The 24,910-nt window shown below is 40.6% G+C and overlaps 1 protein-coding gene across 1 annotated transcript in view; it reads right to left on the bottom strand.

Moving 5' to 3' along the window:
• The window catches only part of LOC100395628 (elongator complex protein 1), a 33,823-nt gene that overhangs the window by 1,775 nt on the left and 7,138 nt on the right, over positions 1-24,910 (bottom strand). The window contains 11 exon segments of the mRNA XM_078346012.1: positions 8,111-8,238; positions 9,237-9,348; positions 9,846-9,959; positions 11,392-11,452; positions 11,821-11,883; positions 16,199-16,260; positions 18,040-18,241; positions 19,813-19,910; positions 20,767-20,890; positions 21,098-21,233; positions 22,939-23,038. Of these exon segments, the coding sequence (XP_078202138.1) occupies positions 8,111-8,238; positions 9,237-9,348; positions 9,846-9,959; positions 11,392-11,452; positions 11,821-11,883; positions 16,199-16,260; positions 18,040-18,241; positions 19,813-19,910; positions 20,767-20,890; positions 21,098-21,233; positions 22,939-23,038 (1,200 nt within the window).

Genomic DNA, 24,910 nt, shown 5'->3' with positions numbered 1-24,910 from the left:
TAACTTTTGTATCTCCAAAACTCAAGTACTGTTAGCTAACTGTTGTCTGATAGCCATATTGGCAACATAAAAAGTCAATTAACAAATGTTTTCTGTTATACGTACTATATACTACATTCCTACAATAAAGCTAGAAAAAATACTAAGAAAATTATAAAGAAATCAATATTTACTATTTATTAAGTGGAAGTAGGTCATCATAAAGGTCTTGATCTTTGTGTTCTTCACATTGAGTAGGCTGAGGTGGAAGAGGAAGAAGTGGAGGGGTTGGTCTTGCTGACTCGGGGGTGGTAGAGATGAAACAGGCAGGGGAGGTTAAAGAGGAGGCAAGAAAGGTGGGCACACTCAGTGTCACCAACTTTACAGAAATACACCATAATTTGTGATGTTTTTGCTCTTTCATTTCTCTAAGGTACCAATCCTTCCACGGTTTCTTTCAGTTTCAGTGCCCATATCATAGAAGCTTCCATGTTGTAAAAGAAGCCAAAGGCAGTCTTGAATGACTGGAACCTTCAGAACGTATGTCAATCTATTTTGCGGCACTGCTTCCTCTATGTCATCTTCCTCATCGTCTGGCACTGGTTTGGAAGAACTCATCGCCATCAAGTCATCTTCTGTTAATCCCTCTGGTGTGGTGTCAATCACCTCTTGAATTTCTCCAAGATCCCTATCTGGAAATACTTCATGCACCCTTTTTTTTTTTTCCAGATTCACAATCTCTTTCATAATTTCCTTGACTAGCTGTGGTAAATCCTATGAAGCCATGCAATCTGGACACAATTTTCTCTAGTAGGAATTTATTGTCTTGGGCTTGATGGCTTTCACAGCTTTTTCTATAATGATGGTGGCATCTTTGATGGTGTAATTCTTCCAGACTTTCATGTTCTATCAGGGTCCAAGACATTTGATAACCCTTTCCAAAGAGTACTGTTTGTAATGAGCCCTAAAAGTCCTTATGATCCCCTCATCTAGAGGCTCAACTAGAGATGCTGTGTTTAGGGGCAAGTAGATCAATTCAACGTCTTCGGGGTTGAACTCATGGGGTTTGGGTGGCCTGAGGCATTCTCCACTATCAAAAGAACTTTATTTATTTTTATTTTTAATTTTAATCTTTTTTTCCACTTCTCCATTGTTACTGTAGATAGGTTCAAAAGAACTTTAAAAGGCAGTTCCCTTACTGGCAAGATACTTCTTAACTTCAGGGACAAATCAACAATGGAACCAATCCAGAAAAAGTGTTCTCCTTGTCCAGGCCTTCTTGCTGTACTGTACAACAAAAGCCTGGCAGCTTGTATTAATCTTTTCCCTTCCAGGCTCAGGGGTTATCAGCTTTATAGGTAAGGGCAGTCCTGATCAAAAACCCAACTGCCTTTGCTGCTCCCTCTCAGTTGGCAGGAGCTGCTTTTCCTGTTATGTTGACATTTATAAAGCCAAACCTCTTTCTAAAATTATCAAACCATCCTTTGCTGGCATTAAATTCTCCAGCTTTAGATCTTTCACCTCCTTGCTTTAAGTTCTCATACAATGACTGCTTTTTCTGGAATCATATTAGTTTTATAGGTATGCCTTTCCCACAACAATCCTGCACCCACATAAAAGCTGCATTTTCAATCAAAGATAAAAAGGTATTTTGCAACAAGTACAAGGTTTTCATGCCTGCTGACATAGCTGCAGTGACAGCTGCATGAATTTCCTTTTCTTTTATAATGGTTCTTATACTGGATTCATTTATTGTGAAATGTGGGCAACCACAGCTGCAGATCTCAATCTTTAGTATATATCGAGCAAGTCAACTTTTTCTTCTAATGTCTTGTAATGTTATAACCTTTCTCTGCTTCCTGAGAGCATCATGTGTGGTACTTCCTATAGGTCCCATGGTGTTATTTAAGGTTTATGATATTACACTAAACACGATAAAAAAATACACAAAAATGCAAGAGATCACTTTTTGCTGCCATATGCAATTACTCGAGACTCTCAGGTGCTGCTCACGTGGAGATGATTAGTGTCACATGGTATTTTAAGCAGATACTGGTAATACTTAATGATTCGAGGAAGGGTCTTGGAGTTCGGGATGGGCTTCTTCTCCAAATTCATCTTGCCTTCTTTGAAGGAAAAGTCCTCACATTCATCAAGGTAGTCCTACATGTAATTTTCATAGATCCAAATCTAGTTTTGCATGGCTGAGGAGGCCCCAGAAAACTTACAATCATGGCAGAAGATGAAGGAGAAGAAAGGCATTTCAGGGGGTTGCATCTCTTCTACCCCGAGTCTTCTCTTGAGGGGGGCTATCGGCATGTGCAGTGGCCTGCCAGCACTTGGAAGAGGCTGCATGTGCGCTGTGTTTACTGGAGTTGTAGGCACACTCACTTGAGGAGTTCTTCCCTTACCAGTTGAGTGTTTCTTAAAGGTCATACACCAGTTAAACTCTGCCATTTGTCTCTTAGTGACGCACAATAGCAACACCCAACACAATAGCAACAGGGGGTAGCTACAAAATTATTACAGCAGTGCAGTATGTACTACAGTTAATTCTATGCAGTTATGATTTAATACTACATCTTTGTTTGTTTACATTTCTCGCCACTACATGGTGCCATAAAGATTATCAATACCAGAAAAAGGCTACTTAAATAAATTCACTGTCAACAAGGTCCATAATTTCATAAGTAGTACTTACGTTGGAATGAGACTTTATCTTTAAAAAACTAGTTTTGAAAATAATGTGCTCTATCTCATTTTTTAAAATTAGGCACAACTACAACTATATTTGATTACAGACTTAACTTGAAATAGACATGAGGTATGGACTTTTGGGCAAGGAAGTAATTATTCTAACAAATTATATGACAGCAGGACATATTTCACATTTCTGTATTTGAATTTCACAGCACAAAAAACGTCATTTTTATAAAAATACCTTGAGGGCTTCTCAATGTTTCTGAAGACCTCTCTCAATCCTTTGATAGTCAAAATCATTTGAAGCACTTATTTTGTCACCAGTTGCAACAAGTCCAGCTCAGCTGTGATTCAAGTACTTTTCCAATGTCACTTTAATCTATTTTATGTAATACTAAATTTCTGTAAGACTTGCAATTGATCTACATGATACTGTATTGCATCAAAGCATGACACGATCAGAAAATGATCCATCCAGTCATTGATTTCACTTGTGGGCATGTGTGACTACACTTAACTACTGTTAGTGGAAGGGGGGCAACTGAGTAATATATGAGTGGGACAAATTTTGTGATTAGTTCATCAGTGGCAATTTTTGAATTATAGGAACTTCCCTTTCCTATACAACCTTGAAGCCACAAGGATAATGATAATATATGCTCAGATAATGAGAGGCTCTCAAATATTACAGTGTCTTTAAGGTTCAGCTGGAAAACAAGAAAGTGCTCTTTGAAGTGGGAAAGCCATCTATACCCCAGGGAATGGTGGGACTGACCTGACCTGAAGGTCAGCATCAGGCCAGCAACAAGGAACAGAGGGGGTAGAAATTACAACCAGATAGGACTACAGCACAAAATAAGCAATGACCAAATGGCTTTAGGTCTAATGTAAATTCCTAGCATCTGAGAAATAAGTGGGTCAGGCACGGGGTCACATGCCTGTAATGCCAGCACTTTGGAAGGCTGAGGCAGGAGGATCACTTGAGGCCCAGAGTTTGAGACCAGCCTGTGCAACATAATAAGATCCCCCTCTGTTTTTTTAAAAAATAAAAAATTTAAGGAAAAAAAAGGAGTAAGTGGATGTGTTGGAATTGATACCGAAAGTGCCTTGCCATTCTCCAGACAGAAAAGGAGCTAGGAATGCAGTAGTTACTGTCTGGACGGAGTTTGGCTGGGAGGGAAGGTAGCTGTTCTTTTCTGGTAGCAACACAAACTGTTCAAGTCAAACTTAATTTGAATCCCCACAGGCTACTTCAAATGTCATCAAAATGCTATTACAGTGTAGCACTTCAGTGAAAAAAAACTTCAGAAAGCTGCCTGTCATATGCTAGAAATGCAAATAACAGCAGTTGAAACTGCCAATTATTTTAGAAACTATCACTAACTTTTCAAAGCTAAGATGCTTGATTGATTTAACTGTAAGGGCAAATACTCGAAGTGCCACGTTGAGCCATCAAATGTTTCTAAACACCTTTCTAAAGAAAGCGTTTAGGGTTTTTAACTTTTCGAGATGTAAGTAATCTAAGAATCTCGCCCTTCAACAAATAAAACATTTCATGCATAACTAAACAAGAAATATGGATAAAATGCTAATATTCTTTGGATTTGCCTTCAAATTATAATGCCAATCCTAAACATAATAAAAAGGTCCCACTCATAAGCAAGGTTTATGAAAACATTCCCAAGATGCAAAGTGTAACTGCCAATAGTAAATAATGATGCTTCAGAAGAATCTGGCAATGTATATGTAAATGTAGATGGTTTAGACTGAAACTGGAACCATGATGTGCTTTTATGAGGAAGTGTGTGCCACTGTCAGTATATTCTTTTAAAATTACACATACAATGGTCATCTTGGACTTTCCTGCACCAGGTCCCCCACTGCTAGAAGCATGAAACTGATCATACTAAAGAAGAGGTCTAAAAACTGAGGAAAATTTGTAGACAAATTTTGTAATTAAAAATTGTATCCAATCTGTCCTTATACTGCTGACCTTCTCAATACTTACAGAAAGATATTCCTTCTGCTTAGCATTGTAATATTAAATGAGAAGAAATACTAACCAAGAACAGGAAATGAAGTCTTCTGTTGTTAAGAAGCCATGATACTATTTGCAGTAGAATTGGGACCTAGAACCTAAGGAGAAAACAGTCTGTATCAGCAAAGAGTATCTAATACTTCTCAAGACTGCCAATATCAAAGGCCAAATCCCTACCAGCAGGAAACAGCCTATCATTTCTACTAGTATGGTGTGAAACACAGTAACTCTCTTTCCCAACGTGATTTTAATTTGCCAGTTGCAACTCAGACCTCTAGTTCTTCTTTTCCCCAAAACAAGGTAAAGATGAGGGGTCGGGGGGAAGAAAAGAAACTCTACAATGATATATCCTGGCCTTTTCCAAATGAGCAAGCCACTCCTTGAGGAGAGGGGAAATAGTAAAAGAGGTTATAAATACATAGAGAATCAATTATACTCAAAGAGTTATGGGAAATGAACATCTTTAGGTTGAAACAAATACAAATATGTACATACTATGGAGTGGAATGCAAACTCTGCACATGTGCTCCAGGTAAAACACGAGACTTCACAGGAATTTCAAGTCTGCAGCGAGCCTCTGGGCACACACCCCTGCTTAGTGCAGTCCCTTGGTGGTACACTCTCAAGAGCAACTCCATGAGAAGTCAGTCATGGTATTCTGCACATACTACAACCATACTTCACCAATCAGAACAAAACCACAATCATAAAATTGATGTCTTAGAACTTAATGTGGGAGGCATAGCGGCTCACACCTGTAACCTCAGTACTTTGGGAGGTCAAGGCAGATCACTTGAGGTCAGGAGTTCAAGACCAACCTGGGCAACACAGAAAGACTCCCCTTCCCCTGTCTACAAAAAAAAACCCTTAAAATTAGCTGGGCATGGTGGTGTGCACCTGTGGTTCCAATTACGCAGGGGCTGAGGTGGGAGGACTGCTTTAGCCCAGGCATTTGAGACTGCAGCAAGCCATGATTGATCATACCACCACTGCACTCTAGCCTGGGTAACAGACCAAGAAAAAAAAAAAGAACTTAATATGATCATGTGATCAGAAGAGAGGAGGGGAGGGGATGGCATGGGGGTGGTATTATAAATTACTATTTTCAAGCCAGGTGCGGTGGCTCATGCCTGTAGTCCCAGCACTTTGGGAGGCTGAGGTGGGCAGATAGCTTGAGTCCAGGAATTCAAGACACTGTGGGCAACATAGTGACACCCTGTCTCTAAAGAAAATTTGAAAATTAGCCAGGTATTATAGCATGCACCAGTATTCCCAGCTACTCAAGAAGTGGGGGAAGATCACCTGAGCCCAAGGAGGTTGAGGCTGCAGTGAGTGGTGATCTGTACTTCAGCCTGAGCAACAGAGTGAGATTCTGTCTCAAAAACCAAAAATAATTATCTTCAAAAGTACTACAGTTTTGAACATGATGATCACATTTCTTCTAAGAAATACCTATTATAATAAATTCAAGAAGTTGTGGGGTCGTGATTTCTAGTTGCTTTTATTTCTATGATTTGTAAAGTGCTTTTACATTCATTCTCTTATTTAATCTTCAAAACATTCTACTGAAGCACACAGGGAAGTCTTATGGCTATTTCTAACTGAGGAAATCAAGACACCATAAGCATATGTGTTTCTAAACAGTGAGCTGATTTGTAATCTCTCAGCTCCAACGCCCTCTTCTGTCCACTGCTTGTGACGCTGGGGCTGGGCACCTGAAAGACATTCCTCCTTGCTGCTGGCTTCCCATCATGTCCTGCCTACAGTGAACAGCAGAGGCGGAGTACAAGGCTGGAGGAAGAACAAAAGATTTGTTCTTTGACTGAGTGGCTTTTACCCCAGCAGCAGCCATTCCTTCCAGTTCCCATTTTCTTCTGTATGCCCAGAACCAGCCTCATCATGCCCCCTGAGAAATGCTAGGACTAGCTGGCTGGCACTCTCCTCTCAGAGGTTCAAGAGCCAGCTCTGCAGGGCCTACCTCCAGGATTCTAAATGTAGTAATCCCTAACTCCTTCTGTTCCCTCAGCTGGAGGGGTGAAGCTGCTTCCTATAGTTACTATCTCAACGTCCTTCCTCTGTATTTTCCTTTTGCCTTGTTTAGTCCTCTAACACTTACTTAACCAATCCAAATATTAAATTCTGTGATAAAATCATAGGTACGACTTTTGCTTTCCTTTCTGGATCTTGATTGATATACCAGCCTTTGTGAATTCAAATCAAACTCTTAACAATAGACTTGAGGTATAAGAGGGTGAACAGAGATATAAAAAGTAAACAGATGGCAATACATTAGAATTCTGTGATACAAACCTGATTTAGCCTAAACACAACTAGCAAAGTCCATGATAACAACAGCGAAGTGACAAGTCAAATTTTTCATAAAACAACAGGAAAAGCATTTGCCTGGAGTCCCTTTAAAGCCTGATCCTATCCATGGGTTCTGAAATGGAAAGTGACAGGCTATCTCTGATCCCATCTCCCCCCCACCACCCGCCACTCCAACCTCACTGAAGGCCAGGAGCAACCACATGACATTCCCATTTTCTCCGTGACAGCTGCTTCATCCAGAAAGGAAAATGATAGCCCATTTAACTTGTGCCAAGGTTTACTAATCACTCTACAGGCAATATGAAATTTTACTGACAGCTTCAACACAAATCTAAGATAATTTAACTATGGCATCTTATGTTTTAAGAACAGGAAAACTTTTTGACTTGGGGACTGTGTGATAATAACCCATGAAAACGATGAAAAAATGCGCACTGTCTTTGAGAAGACTTACGGGGGTAGCTGAATTCTGCTGGTAGGTAAGAGTCCAAATTTCTGGAATTGACCTTTCTATCAACTGCAGCGTATCTTCAAAGGCCTTCTGTAATTCCCTTCCTTGTTCATCAAACTCAAAGAGAAAGACTACCTTTAAAATATGGTATACTTCATCCAGAGAGAAGAAATTTGAAAGACTGGTAAGTTACAGTCCCAGCTCCATGGATAGAATCATACCATAGCTTCTCTCCCAAGCAAAAAAGTCTATATCTCCCACATTATCTTTTTTCTTCCCAAATGCTGGAATAATTAAACACATGTACTATAAAAGGAAAATCAAGCACACTGGGTCCCAAGCAGACAACAGTGTCCCACAATCCTTTATCCTTGTTTAAGCATCTGTCACAGTTCAGTTGGGGGATGCCAAATGGAGGAAGGCTTCTCAGTTACCAGCTAAGAAGGGCTGCTTTGGGAATGTGTGCTGACATGACACTTCCGGCCAAAAGATCTCATCTTTCGTCATATTGGGAAAGTTGTAGCTTCATCATCTACTGAATGAACTCTGCCTGTCTGTGCTGCCTGTTTACTATTATATGTGGTCAGGAATCATCAGCAGGACTGAAAAAATACCTTTCCGGTTTTCAGTGTTCTCCACCACTTCACTCAGTGCCTCCAGGAGGGCCAGGTCCTCCAGTAGACTGCCTTCTTTGAGGCTGTGCTTCTTTCGCTCCACTTTTTGGCAATTCTTAGATGATCTCCTGTTAGAAATTACAGATATTTTTAAGCCTCCTGAGTAGCTAGGACTATAGGCATGTGCTACCTTGCCTGGCTACTTTCCTGTAGTTTCCGATCACCCGACACAACTTCACAGATCTCCATTTTAAATTCTGAAAGTGTAATTCAGTTTAAATATATAATCTTGCATTGTTTTACATATCCCAAAGCAAGAGTATAAGCTCTTATAATTTCTATCTCCTTGTAAGTTTTTGGTAACATCTACTGTACCTACCATATGGGTGTACAATTAATATTTCTGACAAATTACTGTATTAGGTAAAAGTGTGATGACTTATTTTACATTTACAGTCTTTTCCTGATTTTGAATTACAGAAGCCTGACCTTTTCACTTTTTCGGTGCCTATACTTTAGTCACAACATTTGTTCAAAGAGTAAAAATCAGGCTGGGCGCGGTGGCTCAAGCCTGTAATCCCAGCACTTTGGGAGGCTGCGGTGGGTGGATCATGAGATCAACAAATCAAGACCATCCTGGTCAACATGGTAAAACCCCATCTCTACTAAAAATACAAAAAATTAGCCGGGCATGGTGGCGAGTGCCTATAATCCCAGCTACTCAGGAGGCTGAGGCAGGAGAATTGCCTGAACCCAGGAAGCGGAGGTTGCGGTGAGCCGAGATGGCGCCATTGCACTCCAGCATGGATAACAAGAGCAAAACTCCGTCTCAAAAAAAAAAAAAAGTAAAAATCAGATGTTAATATAAACTGAGCACTCAGTGGAGGAACTGCCTCATGGGACATGGGAAAACACACAGGCCGTAAAGCTGAGGAGGAAAAACCTTTCAATGTCAAGTTTAAACTCTTAGATACACTGGGAAAGTCTTTGAACAACTTCCGCCTGGCGTTGAAGAATATTCTCCCCACTCCCACAACACTGTGCCAGTAGAAAACAAACCTATTTGCTTCTACTTTCCCTGTGTGCCCAGAGCATGGTCAGTGTGCTGAATAAACATGATACATACGCGGATATCCTGGAGTTGCTATGGGAGTATTTGCCACTCATCTCACTGCCACTCACAACACTGCTAGTTTCAGAGAAGAGGTCAGACTCTTGGCCATGGGGTACCTCATCATCTAGAAAAGAAGAACCAGAAGCAGATGAAAACACTGCCTACTAATGTGTGGGTTTATCTTCAGGGAAGTAAATTAACTAAAGTCAATTGGGGTATATCAAAGGATGGATGAAAATTATTGCCAAGTTGATCTCAAAATGAATGAGATAATATTAAATATAGTGATTACTACTGTAAAGAGTAGTCTCCTGAACTTTTTTCTTTTATCTTTCTTCTGGAAATGAGGAAACTCATTTTGGAAGACATGGAAGTGGTCAGCTGCTCTGGTTGAATGGGGTCGGTGGGAATGTCTGGCAGAGCTCTTCCCATTCATGCTTGGTCCTGCCCTTCACCAACACACAGACACAGATAGACCTGAAGGGGCTTGACAAAGGCCTCACACTTCCCCACGGCACAGTAATCAGAATTCAGGAGGAACACCAAGCAACTTAGACAATGTGCGGCGTTACCCGGCCCCCAGTCCTCGTACATGTGGATGGTCTTCATGCAGACACTCACCCAGACCTGCCTGCTGGGCTTCTTCCTTGAGCTTTCGAACTACCAAGAAATGTTTCTTGTGGCGACTGAATGTGGCTGTCTGAGAGTCCAGAAATGCCATATAACTTTTCTGGGCTGAGATGCAGAATGAAAAATAGTGTGAGCATAATGTTTAAGCAAAGAGAAAAGACTAAAGGTGGGGAGCAGTGGAGGAAGGTTAGAATTCAACAAAAAGAAAGAGGTTACTAGGTTTTCCAAGAGAGCTTTTTTTCATTAATAAGCATTAACAAACTAGAGACTGATAGTCCACATCTTAGAGTTCATCAACATTATCCCAGAATATGCTCTACCACTCAACTTGTGAAATCACCTGAACGAAGACTTGGTATCTCAGTTAACAAAAGTAAGAAGTGCCCATGGATGTGGAATAAATGTGTCTAATGATTTCTGAAAAATACTGTCCAATGGAAAAATACACAAGAGAAAACTGACACTAATAGAATATATTTTGAAAAAGCAAAATACTACTCTTCAAGGATGTATTTTATGAATAGGTTTTGGGCCTATGCAGTGGAATTATCAGCATTTTTCTAAGAAAGGTTCTCATTAGTGATTACAATCCAAGTAACAGCTGGTTAGATTATTATACATGAGGAATGATACTTTTAATACCCAGTTAGAGGTACCTAAAGTGAATGACACAAAAAGCACCCCAGCAACGTTTTAATTGACAGACAATGTAAGAATGTGCATACCTGTAAATTGTCAGAAAGGCCAGATGTTACTTATAGGGTGGACTTGCATAAAAAAGCAGAGCTTAAAATCAAAATCAACCACTCCCTAAGGTTCTGTAAAGTCAAACTCATGTCTTTCTTCTACACTTTGCTTTTAAGGGGTCACATTGACCATCTGAGTATTCTAGAACTGGTAATATTCATATGTTCTCTAAGAACCACAAACTTCATTTGAGAAGGTTATTTTTAAAAAACACTTTGAAAAAGTTGAAACCTACATAAAAGTTGTAATAGTTCAATGAACACACATAGACCTTACACCTAGATTTACCAGTTATTAACATTTTGACATATTTTTTGCTTCCTGTTTCTCTGCATGCATGCACACATTCATTACTTTTGTGAAACCTTTTGAGAGTAAGGCAGAGATATGATCCTTCATTCCCAAATATGTCAGCGTTTATCTCTTAAGAATAGAATATTATTTTACATAACCACAACATGATTATTAAATGGCAGAAATTTATCATTGTTACATTTTATCTAATATAGCTCGTATTCAAGTTTACCAACTATTCCCAATACAAAAATTCTTAAACTTATTTTATCACAGGTTTCTAACATTCAAATATTTTATTTGTTACCACTTAATAATTCAGCATATTTAAAAATTCTAGTGAGAATTAAATATTATATCCAGTGGGTAATTTTTATTGAGTCTACGTGACATATGATTAAAAAAACATATTAATAGGAGGAGACTCTCCCATCTCTCTCTCCTCCCCTTTTCTATACTTCCAAATGAGGAATTCTATCTAAAATGGAACCCTCACCTTCTAAAATGGAAGGCTTTATGTTGGTTTCTATAATATCCAGTCTGTTATATTTGTATACCTAGAAGGAAAAACACAGTAATTTTAGGCAGGAAAACTTCTAGTCACTGGAGGGTTAAGATACTTAGAAAGACATGGATTACTTTCAGAGGCAATCAGAGTATTTTCCTGAAAAATAGGCCTCCTACAAGGCAACCAAGGAAATTCAACTCAAACAGTAATATTTCAAATGTGGAGGACTAATTCCAAAACATTATCAAGGATGATAAAAACGGTTTTAAAAACACTGCTATTCCTCAAGCCAGGAACCTGACCTAATTCTACTTAATTTCACGAACTCAGAAGACAAACGTCTCCAACTGACCTGGAATCTCTTGCTTGCTCTCTCTGCTTAGCACGCAACATCTGGAGGATTTAAAAGATTCTTACCAGCCTCAAAGCTTCCTCCCAGGCAGCTCCTTCTAACAGCAAAAGCACAGCTTCTTCATAATCCTGACAAAGGAACAGGAAGAAGACAACAGGTGAAGACAGCGTGTCAGATGTCATCACAGCCAACTACAAAACTAACCACAGACCTGCCTCCCTCTCCCTGGCCAGGGGAGAACTCCTAGTTCTCAGCATCATGCCTGTCCTCGAGTTCATGTCTCCATAAATACTGACACAAAAGATAAGGGAGGGGTGTGAATTCTGAAAATAATGACAAAACACAAGGTAAGCATCATCTCTCTGCATGCCTGGATATCAAAACTGCCAGAAAGGTCTGTTGGATATGCCCATCTCCCCAGTTTTACTACCAAGTTTGATTCAGCAGGTTTAGGTGGGCTCTAGAATTGTTAACAAGACCACACTTTGAAAAATAGTAGACTAGAATCAATCTTCTAAATTCTTTCTGTTCTTTTTTTCTCTTTTCTCAGACAGGTTCTTGCTCTGCTGCCTAGGCTGGGGTGCAGTGGCACAATCATAGCTCACTGCTGCCTTGACCTCCTGGCCTCAAGTGATCCCCCTGCCTCGGTCTCCCATGTAGCTTGGACTACAGGCATATACCACCACACCCAACTAATCAAAAAACATTTCTTTAGAGACAGGGTCTCATTATGCTGTCCAGGCTGGTCTTGAACTCCTACCCTCAAGCAATTCTCCTGTCCCAACCTACCAAGTAGCTAGGATTACAGGCCAATTTTTGCTGTTGATCCATTTTGAGTGGCCAGCAGTTTTTTAAAACTCAGAAAATATTGAATAAAATTCCCTTCCAGCTTCTTTTAAAAAAAAAAAGAATAAAGATGAAAGACAGGTCTTTAAAAAGTTTCCTTAAACAGTAATTGATCACTTAAAGCGAAAGCAATAACAAAGTATTATAGAGTGAATACTCTTGTAAGGTTTTTTTACACTATATGTGAAGTAGTATACTATTATCTGAAGATACGGTCAATTAATGATATTTATTATAAATCCTAGAGCAACCACTAAAATACTGAAATGAAGAAGTATAGCTAATAAGCCTATAATAGTGGAGGTAAAATGGAATTATGAAAAACACTAAATCCAAAAGAAAGCAACAACAACAACAAAAATACAAGAAACACAGGATCAATGAAACAAACAGAAAACAGCAAGATAGAAGGTTTAAACCCAACTATATTGGTAATAACATTCAGTGCAAATGTCTAAACCCTCCAATTAAAAGGCAGAGATTGTCAAATTAGATTAAAAAGAAAAAAGAACCAACTAACAGTATTAACAAGGAACCCACCTTCAAAATAAGGACTATATTCAGATAGATTAAAAGTAAAAGGATAGAAAGATATGCAATGAAAAGACTAACCAAGAGAAAGCTGGAAGCGCTATAGCAGTAACATTAAAGTCGAATTCAGAATTAGACATAGTAACAGAGAAAGGGATATCAAAATCAATACATCTAGGACATACTCGAAAGCATTTACACACCTATAACAGAGCTTCAAAATACATGAAGCAAACACTGGTAGAATGAAAGGAGAAATAGACAAATTATTGCAGTGGGAGATTTTAACACTTTCCTAGCCATTGATAGAGCAAGTAGTGAGGAAATCAATAAGGACATAAAAAACTAGAACAGCATGATCAACCTAATCTAACTGACATTTATAGGACACTCCATCCAATAATGGTAGCTTTCATATTTTTTTCAAGTACACACACAGCATTCCCTAAAACAGAACATATTATAAATTAAAATATAAATTTAAATTAATAAAATGTATGCTCTCTAATCACAACAAAATTAAAGTAGAAAGTAATCACAACAAGATGGCTGGAAAATCTCCAATATCTGTGAGTTAAACACAATTCTAAATAAGCCAAGGGTCAATAAAGAAATCACAAGGGAAATTAGAAAATGAAAACCAAACATTTCAAAATTTGTATAATGTAGCTGAAATGATGTTTGAGGAAAATTATGGCATTATATGCTTAAACTAGAAAGGAAGAAATCATCTCTAATCAATGGCTTAAAGCCATCACCTTGGCCAGGCACAGTGGCTTACGTGTGGAATCTCAGCGCTTTGGGAGGCCAAGGCAGAGGGATCACTTGAGGCCAGGAGTTTCAGACCAGTGTGAGCAACATAGTGAGACCCCATCTCTACCAAAAAATAAAATAAAAATTAACCAGACATGGTGGCATGCACCTGTAATCCCAACTACTCCAGAGGCTGAGCAGGGAGGATAGCTTGAGCCTAAGAGTTTGAGACTACAGTGAGCCATGATCGTGCCACTGCACTCAAGCCTGAGCAACAGAGTAGGGCCCTTTTTCTTAAAAAAAAAAAAAGGAAAAGTAAGCCATCACTTTAAGAAACTAGAAAAATAAAGAACAAATAAAATAAAGAAAATAATAAAGAAAAATTAATGATATAGAATAGAGAAAAATCATAGAGAAAAACAAACCGTTCATTCTTCAAAAAGATCAATAAAACTAACAAACCTCTGGCCAGAATACTCAGAAAAAAAGAAGACACACCAATATCCAGAATGAAAGACAGATGTCACTATAGACCCTACGGACAATAAAAGGATAAGAGAATACTATAAACACGTTATGCCAATAAATCTGACAATTTAGATGAAATGAACAAATTCTTTGAAAGATGTAAACTACCAGTGCTCATTCCAGAAGAAACAGATAAACTTGAATAGGCTCATGTCTACTAAAAAAAACTGAATTAACAGTGAAAACCTTTCATTAAAGAAAACTCCAGGCCCAGATGGCCTTACTGGTATAATCTACTAAATATTTAAGGAAGAAAAAAATATCTCCCAAGAGCTGGGAGAAAGAGCGGAGCTATCAGGTGCTGGAGTAGCTGATCAAAGCAACAAGTCAAAAATGAGTAAGGCCTTTAGGCATTGCATTGGTATAAACAAGAGGCTAAAACCAGGGAAAGCATCAACTCTCTCTGCTCCATTCTTTCCCAAGGAAGACTCACTAGTAAAGAGTCAACTGGATCCACACAGACATGAGGGTTGCTTCACTGTTGAAGAAACTCAGAAAAAAAGGCTTTAGCAGTTTGACAGATCTTGAGGGCATGGATGCAAAGGAAGGGGGTAAGGGCGGAAAACTATTGGGTAGTGAGTCACAGTGGGAAAAATAAGTCAAGGTTTTTTCACTCCTTCTTGCATAAGACCGCCTTGGCAGAGGTGCCTGAAGAAGACCTTGGCCCATGGCCTCAGATAAAGAGGCCTAGGAATGAAAGAGCCAGGACTCTGAATGCAAATACTGTTACAGGAGCATGACTAACAGGGGGCCCTGAGTCCTTGACCCCAATTCTCTTTAGAAACTATAATCTACTGGCATTATACCAAGTCTGGTGTGGGGAGGGAAGCTTTTACCCATGTGGTCTCCTAGGTAAAGTCTGTAATTTATGGTCAGGTCTGAAACATCACACATAGGTTTTTAACCATAAGCCAGAGCCTCATACCAATTCTACATGAAATCCTCCAGAAAACAGAAGTGAAAGAACACCACCCCTCATTTTATGACAGCAGCATTACCCTGATACCCAAAACACGGCAAAGACATTAAAAAACTACAAACCAATATCCCTCATGAACACAAACCTAAAAATCCTGAAGAAAATTTTAGTAAATCTAATCTACCAGGAGTGAAAAAGGATAATATATATATTGCACCACGTAGGGTTGAACCCAGAGATGCAAGGTTAGTTTCACAACAGAAAATCAATCACCTAATCCACCATAGCACTGGTCTAAAAACAAAAAGTCATCATAATTGAAGATGCATTTGAGAAAATTTAACACTCATTCATGATAAAAACTCTCAGAATAAGGAAGAGAAGGAGTTTTCCTCAACCCAAGAGGGCAGGAATTGGCCAATTTTTCCTGTAAAAGGCTAGACAGTAAATATTTTAGGCCTTAGGGGCCAAAATATCTGTCATAACTCCTTAACTTTGTTATTGTAGTGTAAAAGCAGCCACAGACAAGATGTAAACTAATGGGTATGGCTACGCTCCAATAAAACTTTATTTACAAAAATGGGTGGCATGCTGGAGTAGTCACAGGTTGTAGTTTGCCAACCCTGCAATAGAGAAACATTAAAAATAAAAAAGACAAATATCTTTTATATTCTACCTCACAAAACTTAGAGATGCACTGAATTTAGATTTTCAAGTCAAGCCAGCAAGATAGGAGACCTCTGGGCAAACACTCTCTCTGGACTTAACAATTATGCACAGTTCTTTAACTTTCATGATCACTAAGATACAACTGAGAAGTCCTTTCTTGCTGACTAGGGGGTTTAAAAGGGAGGAATTGAGTTTACCTGGGCATACTGTTCCAAAATCATGGCTGCATCAATGTGTTTCCTCTGCTCAACCAGCTTTCCTGCAGAGACAATCAGCAGCAGTTGACAACGAAGTTAAACAGATTCTTTGGCTCAAGTGCTTCTTTAACATGTCTTTCTTATGTATGAAACTATGTACTTTATGAATTTCCGTGAGGGAAGAGGTATATACACCATGGAGTCCTATGTTAAAGGGCAGCCAGAATCTAAATTTAGCGCAGGTATTGAAAATCATATACAGCCAAAATCAGCCTTGAAAGATGCTTCCAAAGCATGTATGTGGGAAAATGACTTGGTATCTCTCACTAACTCATTTTGTCCCTTAACAGTTAAAGACCACTATTTCTTCGGTTGAGCACTAGATGGAAGTAGCTGACTTACATCTGGAGTTATGCAGTGTCTCTAGATCCTAGAATCACTCTCAGCCCAATTAAGACAAATCACACTGAGAAGCACAGAGAACCCGAGGCTTACAAAGGGGCTGGCAGATTCTGGTCTTTCATTGCATGCTCACTCCAGGGCATATATCACTTAAGAAAGGAGGCAAAACCACCTCCACTATTTAAATAGTTATGCTATCTTGTGCAAACTGCCTCCGTTAAATGTACACACAGAGTAACTCCAGCGTGGAACAGTTCTCAGACATCTTTCACCATTGCTCTCTCCACATACTTTTGCTAAACATCTGAGAAAACTAGAAATACTCCATTATAAGACATGGGAAATAGCAAGTTAGGAGCTGTAAAGAATATAGGAGAAGATAAGAGATCCCAAGAACACAGAAGGTATAAACAACCAGTAACACGAATTTCTAAAGCGGAAAGGAACAGTGGAGACTGAATGAATAATTAAAAGCCTTGAAATAAGGAATTATCAACATTTGTAAAAAGAGGTCAGCTTGGAAACAGAGGGATTTGGGAAGGTCTAATAACCAGAAAAAGCAAAGTAATAATCCCATACATTGTTATAATCCCAAGAGAAAAAGAATAATGCAAATGACGAAGGAGGACAGGGACATAAATTTAACAGGATAGAGTTTGGAATTTTTTCGGGACTGCTTTTTTTTCTTTGAGACCACAACAATATTTACTAGTTAGGGAAAACAATATGCCAGTCATTGCTTTAATTAAGGCACTGCTGAGAGGACCAGAGCTTCTGCTCACCTCTTTTCACAGGTGCCTCACCCTTTCCTCCACTGTGGTACCACCCTCATCTCTGTTCAGGCAACCCTGGACCCTGACACAGCTAAACTGCCTTTACTTTCAGAATGCTTGGACATTTGGCCTTTTCTTTCCACCTCATTCCTGGCCATTCCATCAACCTACTCTCTATACCAGAATGGCCCCATCCCAAAATTCATCTTTACCTTCCTACAGGGCACAGCCCATCCAGCCACATAGTATTATGTGTGGCCGAGATGGAATAGAAGGTGACGGTTTAACTTCCATCCAGGTCATTTCTAACTTAAGGGTAAATGCTTTACCACGACTCTGGTTTCTCCCCACTCTCCTTCCTGAGGACAGACGTGGAGATAACCTAGCTACAACCATCTGCCTAAAAGGTTGCAGAGCCACATAATGGAAGGGCCTGTCAATCCCTTGGGAGAGAGAAATAAACTTCTTTCCATATTGTGCCACTGCACTCTGAGACTCTTGCTGTAGTAGCTTATCCTTTAAAGCATTCTAAATTGTTTTTATCAGTGGTAACAAGACTGTCTCAGGGTATTCTGCCCTAAATTCATTTGCAAAATTACCAAAAAACAAAGAAATAAAATTTTTAAAAACCTATATAGATGTAGACATCTTAATACCTGTACTTACCTGCCAGAGTTCTGCCAAGGCCAGCCAGCTGGTCTTCAGTAAAGTTAAGCTGGGCTGCCACACAGAGGGCTTGCTTCCAGTTGCCACACGTCAGAAAGGCTGAGAGCGCTTTCTCGTGGGCACCGCAACGGGCAAACATGAGCCCCGCTGGCTCATACATGTGCTCCTGCATCAGGTGCTCCCCATAAGCAATGCTGATATCCTGGACAAGAGGAGATTTAGGACTGAGGAGGAAACATGACAATCATTTCTCTAAAGCTCCAGTGTAGCTGCCTTAGTTACTACACTTGAAACTCCCTTGAAAGAATTACCTGTGAAAATCCTACAGTTGATCAGTTAGTGCAATCATTTTTCATTCAAAACCTTACTGAGCATGTGCCATTTATTCACTCGACAAATAATTACTCATAACTGCATATGCACCATTCTGGGCAGTATGAATAACACAGCAAGGCAAAATATAAAACCAAACGAATGAAAAACCATAGAAGAACCACCACCAAGTTCCTGCTCTTACAGCAACAGAGGATGGACTTACAGACTGAATACAGTCTACAGCATAACGGCAAAGATGGATAAAGGGACAGAGGACAGTCTCCTTGCAGCCCTCAGCGAGTGTGAACTCTGAGGGCTATCAGGAGAATAAACCATGTGATGAGATAGGGAACAGCGTCCAGGCAGAGGGCACAGAAGGCACCATGGCTGCGCAGCAGGAATGTGTATGGCAGGTCTGAGGAGTAAGAGGACAGCCAGTGTGACTGGAGTAGACAGAGTGTGGGAGACAATAGAAAACAAGAAGAGGCAGCCACTGGCCAAATCCTTGATTCTCCAGGCTGGATGTTAGGTAGAGATGTAGAGAGGAATGCAACATGGAGTCCCTGCCCGTAAGGAGCCCACAGCCTCATGAAGGAGACAAAGCAGCTAATCAGCAGTTTGACATATGCAATCACCAAGATGAGGGCAGGCTGCTTTGGGAGCTCAGCATTTGGCACCTGGCCCAGGAATGGCATTCAGGAGTAACCCAAGGGTTCTGATGGACAAGCGGGGCTAAAGGAAGCCTGGTGGGTAGAGAGCTGGCAGAGGAATCACGCAATGTGACATCTGCAGAACTACCTACAAGTAACTGGGAACAGGGATGGTGGCAGAAGCTGGTGCCAAATAAGCTGGTAGAGGCTTGATCACAGAAAGATGTGTACATAGTCTGAGGAAAAATTGAAAATGGTGATGCTGGTGGCATGGGAGAGTGGTGGTTAACGGCATGGGCAGGGTGGTCAGGCAGCCTGGACTCTGTGTCCCAGGTCCAGCACTTCATAGCTCTGGATCCTTAGGCAAGTTGCTTTGTCATCTACAAATTGTGCTCAGCACCCTATTAGGCTGTTAAGAGGATCATATAACACATTTCGCCTATAAGTAAAGTATCTGGTATACAAAAAAAGCTAAAGAGTATTTTTAAACAAACAAACAAAACTTTCCCTTTATGCTGAAACATACGGGAAAGATCTGTGCTTGTTAGGATGCTCAGTCTTATAAGCGGTGAGGTTGGGCTAGAGGAGGGATGGGGAAAAAAGCAGGGGGAAGGTGCTGTGGTATTCCAGATGAGGAATCAGAGAACAGGTCAGGACCATTCACCCAGATAAGAAGTTCAAATTGAAGTTAATTAGTTTTAAGATAACTCTTGAAGCCAAGGATGGTGTTCTGAACTCAGGATCCTCACTCCTTTCCAACTAAAGCAAAAAGCAAAACCAGGACAGCCTCATTTCACACAGCATATACCTCGTACTGTTGTGAGCTTGGTGAATATAACTTCAGAGCTTCCTTGTACAACTTTTTATCTTTTATCAAGTTTAAGCATTCTGGGAAGTACTCAGGTCCTGTAGGAATAAGATTCACACAAAGACAGGCTTAAGACATGGTAAGCATAATGGACTTCATTTACACCAGTGGTCACCAAACAAAATCAATAAGGGACCTTTTTAAAACCTAAATAATCAGAGAATCTGAAGAACAGAATCCAGAATCTGAATTTTTAATGAGCACCACTACAGATTCTGAGGCAAGAGAAGCACTGATTGGGCTCAGCACCCTACTTGAGAGTCCCAGCTATCCAGCTCAGTGTTTTCTCAGCCTCTTTGAAAAGACATCACCTGGAAGCTTATTAGACACATGCACACCTCAGTCCTATCCTAGACCAGCTAAATCAGATTCTCCAAGGACGCCAGCAGCTGAATGCTTAACATGCACCCCAGCTGATTCTTCTTGCCCCCATGCCAGTCCTCAGTAAAGAATTACAACTGCTCCAGCATGGGAAGAACAACTGGCACTCCATCACTGTCAATTAAAACTGTGTCTGACAGGGCATGGGGAGGTGGCCTCACCACTCATTCCAGACAAGCAGAGCTTCCCTGACATATCTGTAAACAGCACAAGAAGGAAGAACTATCAACCAATTTTGATTCTGAGCACTGAAGCTAAGTTCGCAGGTGCTCAATCCGAACCTAAAAAGGATCTGCTCGACGTTCTTGCCTAGGGAGCTCCTTCAGTTCATTAACAATGATTTTTTTACCTTTAGCTTTTCAGAACACAGGGCAAAATAAGGTGAGTGTACATAACTGTTACAGGAGTGGGAAGTGAAATCAGTCACTGTCTAAACTAACAGTTTAATTTATACCTTGCCTCATTCCAAAGAAGATCTGAAGCAGAAATGAACATACCAATCCCCACACTTACCACATTTGCTGAGGTGGCCAACGGCTTTTTCATATTGTTTCAAGTATTTGTCTACAGTAAACCGCTGATAATGAGTTTCCATTTTCTTAAGTGTATTAAGAAATGGAATATATTCTTTGGGATCCTAAAAAAATGATTAATGAGAACTTTATTATTTGTGATATTTATATACAAGAATAGGAAATAGCATTTATATATAGCAATAAACCCAAAGCTACATAATTTTTAAATGTATGTTATATATTAACTACATATTATGTAATATATAAAATCAAACTACAGTCATCCCCAGTATCCATGAGGAATTGGTTCCAGGACCCCCCAAGGATACCAAAATCCAAGCAGACTCCAGTCCTGCGCTTGACTCCATGGAGCCTGCATACACAAAAAGTTGGCCCTTTGTATCTGCAAGTTTCAAATCCTGCAAATACTGTATTTTTGATCCACATTGGTTGTGGATGCAGAATCTGTGGACCCAAAGGGCCAACTGTATTTGAGAGAAATCCACAAATAGATACACCCACACAATTCAAACTCACACAGTTCAAACTCATATTGTGCAAGGGTCAGCTGAACATCAAACAAGCTTTGGTAAAAATGCTTTCATATGTGGATATTAGGTTACATTTGGAATAACAGTCACTTCCTTCATTAAGTCTCACCCTATCATTATTTCATAGGCTAATAAGGAAAATAAGGTTTCAGTCTAGAAGATATTCAACAGATGCATCTAAGTTTCTCCTAAAAGTGTAAAGACATTGCTCTTGGTGCTGTTTTCATGACATTCCATGATCTCCTGCGAAGACCACATTAAAACAAAAATAAAATTATACTGAGTTGGACACAAAACTCTGAGACCCTGCCAACCTAGTATTTATTGGCACTACCATCTCAAGCTCTGTGCCATGCCCTCTAAGCAAACTTTCTTCCTAATGAAGAGGTGCTTCCCGTTTTTAATGCAATTTCCCTGGACCGACAGGATAAATACATGTAAGAACAAACACAGGAAAAAACCCCAAGACAACAAATAATTAAATGCTCATTCTCAGCACTCTGGGAGGCCAAGGCAGGTGGATCACTTGAGCTCATGAGTTTGAGACCAGTCTGGGAAACATGGCGAAACCCCATCTCGACAAAAAATACAAAACTTAACCGGGCATGGTGGTGCGCACCTATAAACTCAGGTGGGAGGATTACTTGAGCCCAGGTGGCATAGGCTGCAGTGAGCCAAGATGGTGTTACTGCACTCCAGCCTGGGTGATAGAGCCAGACCTTGTCTCAAAAATAAATAAATAAATACTGTACTCTAGAAGGAGACACACTGTAGTCTGCAGGGGTAGGCACTGTGTGCAACAAAAGCACAAAGGAGGGTCACCTTGTCCAGTTCCTGAAAGGAAGCATGAATGGCTTACTGGGAAGGGGCCACCTTGGCATCCTTTCACCTAGATGAGAATCAGGTGAATGGTGAGGGTGGAAGCAGTCATGGGTGGCAGAAGTAATGCTGCCTACCAAGGCATGTGCTGGTTAGTGGTGAAGGGTGAGGGAAGAGAGACAAAAGCACTGTCCTTCCTCCAAGAGCAGAGGAAAAAAAAGACAATTCCAAAAAGTGAGAATGGAAAGATACACAGGGGCCAGGTCAAGGAAGGGTTTCTAAGCAGTATTATGGCTTCTGAATTTTATCCTAGGAACAATGGGAGCTCATGAAGGATTTTAAGCAGAGAAATGAAGGATTCCATTTTCCATTTTGGAGAGATCATGGGAAGAGACTGAGGCTGCAGAAAACTAGATAAAAATTACACAGACCAGTGGCACTCAGTTTTTGACCACAGCATATGTACCAACACAGGAAAGGAGGCTCTGAGCCTTCTGTGCTCCATGTGCCCACTCTCCACTAGAAAAAAGAGCCACGTAGCCAGGTGCGGTGGCTCATGCCTGTAATCCCAGCACTTGGGAGGCCGAGGCGGATGGATCACGAGGTCAAGAGATCGAGACCATCCTGGTCAACATGGTGAAACCCCGTCTCTACTAAAAATACAAAAAATTAGCTGGGCACGGTGGCACGTGTCTGTAATCCCAGCTACTCAGGAGGCTCTACACTTGTTTTTTCAAATTGGTAAGTACTGAATGCTGGCTGATTCTCTTTCCAGAGGCCCAAGATAATTAAGAACCTACTTGTATCTCTTTTCCAGATGAGGAGTTCTAAGGGAAACTTTAAATCCACTTCCACCCACAGCTCCCAGTTTCACTGCAGGGTCGGCCCTTGGACAATCACCTGAAAAACAAAAATGCAAATACTATCATTGTAAACTATAACATTTCTCCCACTACTAAGGGGATGGTGTCTGCTATTAATGAGTTCTAGAAGGCAAACAGCAAGCTAAAACATAACCACATGTCAACCTCCTTAAAATATTGCTTTTCCCTTGAGATCACATCAGTCATAATCCTTCTGATAAAGGCCACATCTCAGCAAGACCAGGTGGAGGGGTGACCCTCTCCGCCCAGTGCTATTTCCTCCATTGTCCTCAACCACCTCTCAATATCCTCAAATTCTCTGAAGTCCTAAGCACCTGCTTAAAAGACATTTTCTTTCTATTCTTCATCCAGTTTATTCACTGCACAGCAGCCAATGCTAGCCTTTAAAAAAAATTCAGCCAGAACACTGCGCTCCTCTGCTCTAAGCCCTCTGGTAGCATCCTATCTCACTCAGATGAAAAGCTGCCAGGCCCTACAAGAGCTGATTCCTGTCACCTCTCTGACCTCACCCAACACCTTCCCCTCATTTGCTCTTCTGCCACCACCCTGGCCTCCTGGCTGTTTTCTAAACACAACAGGCACTTCTGAGTTGCTTTTTACTCTGCTTGGAACACTCTTTTTTTGTTGTTGTTCTTCGCCCTCAAGCATAGAATGCTTGGGCTGCTCTTACCCCAGATGTCTGCATGGCTCCCACTGTGATTCTCACCAGATCTCTGCTTAAATGTCACCTTCACAGAGAGGTCTGTGGGATTGCACTAAATAAGAAAGCCACCTTCCCTGTGTAAACCCCTATTCTTAACCTCTCCCTATCCCTTATTTTGCTTAATTTTTCTCCACAGCACTTGCCATCTGATAGGTTATATTTATTTGATCTTTTGTCTACAGCTAGAATAACAAGTGGTAGACAAAAGTACAACTAGTTTTCTAATACAACAAGCCAAGTACTAGAAAAAGCCTGCATATAGTAAACAATCAAGAAACAATGTGGGGGAAAGGAGTGATACGCAGGACACATCTAACACCATCTTTGACAAATTTGGCAACTAACTCATCTCCACACCATTCAAATGTCTACCACTTGGCTCCAGGTTCTTAATTTCCCTTCAGCTTGGGCACTGAGCCCTGACCTGTTCAGTCCACCATCTCTTTTTCCAGAATCTCTTATATCCGAACTCTCCCCAGTGGGCTCTTTAACTTCTCAGGGTTTTTAGTTCATGGATTTGTTATGATCTCTCTCTTCTTTCCGTTTCTATGAACACTGCCCTGGCTCAAGCCCTCACTAGCTCCTGCCTGGACACTTGACAACAGCTTCTCCTAACTGAACTCTCTGCCTCCAGGTACCCCTGAGCTAGGGCCACCCCACAAATTGATGCCAAACCATCTTTCAAAAACGGAGCGTTCAACCTGTCCTATCTCATCACAGAGACTTTTCTATCAAGTAAAATGAATGCAGGTGGTTTTATTCTGAGGAGATAAAAATGTCCTACAATAGATCGTGGTGATGGGTATACAATTTGGTGAATTTAAACATACATACACACACACGCACACACACACACAGACACATTAACCACTGAAGTGTACACTTTAAATAGATGAATGATATGAAACTCCCCCCCCGCCCCGCCCCGAGATAGTCTCGCTCTTGTCGCCCAGGCTGGAGTGCAGAGGCTCAATCTTGGCTAACTGCAACCTCCAACTCCCAGGTTCAAGTGATTCTCTTGGCTCAGCCACCCAGGTAGCTGGGATTACAGGCACCCGCCACCATGCCTGCCTAATTTTTGTATTTTTAGTAGATACGGGGTTTCACCATTTTGGCCTGGCTGGTCTTGAACTCCTGACCTCATGATCCACCCACATCGGCCTCCCAAAGTGCTGAGATTATAGG

Source organism: Callithrix jacchus, chromosome 1, assembly GCF_049354715.1.
Source record: "Callithrix jacchus isolate 240 chromosome 1, calJac240_pri, whole genome shotgun sequence".
Lineage (NCBI taxonomy): Eukaryota > Metazoa > Chordata > Mammalia > Primates > Cebidae > Callithrix > Callithrix jacchus.
This window is presented reverse-complemented; position numbering and strand designations above follow the sequence as displayed.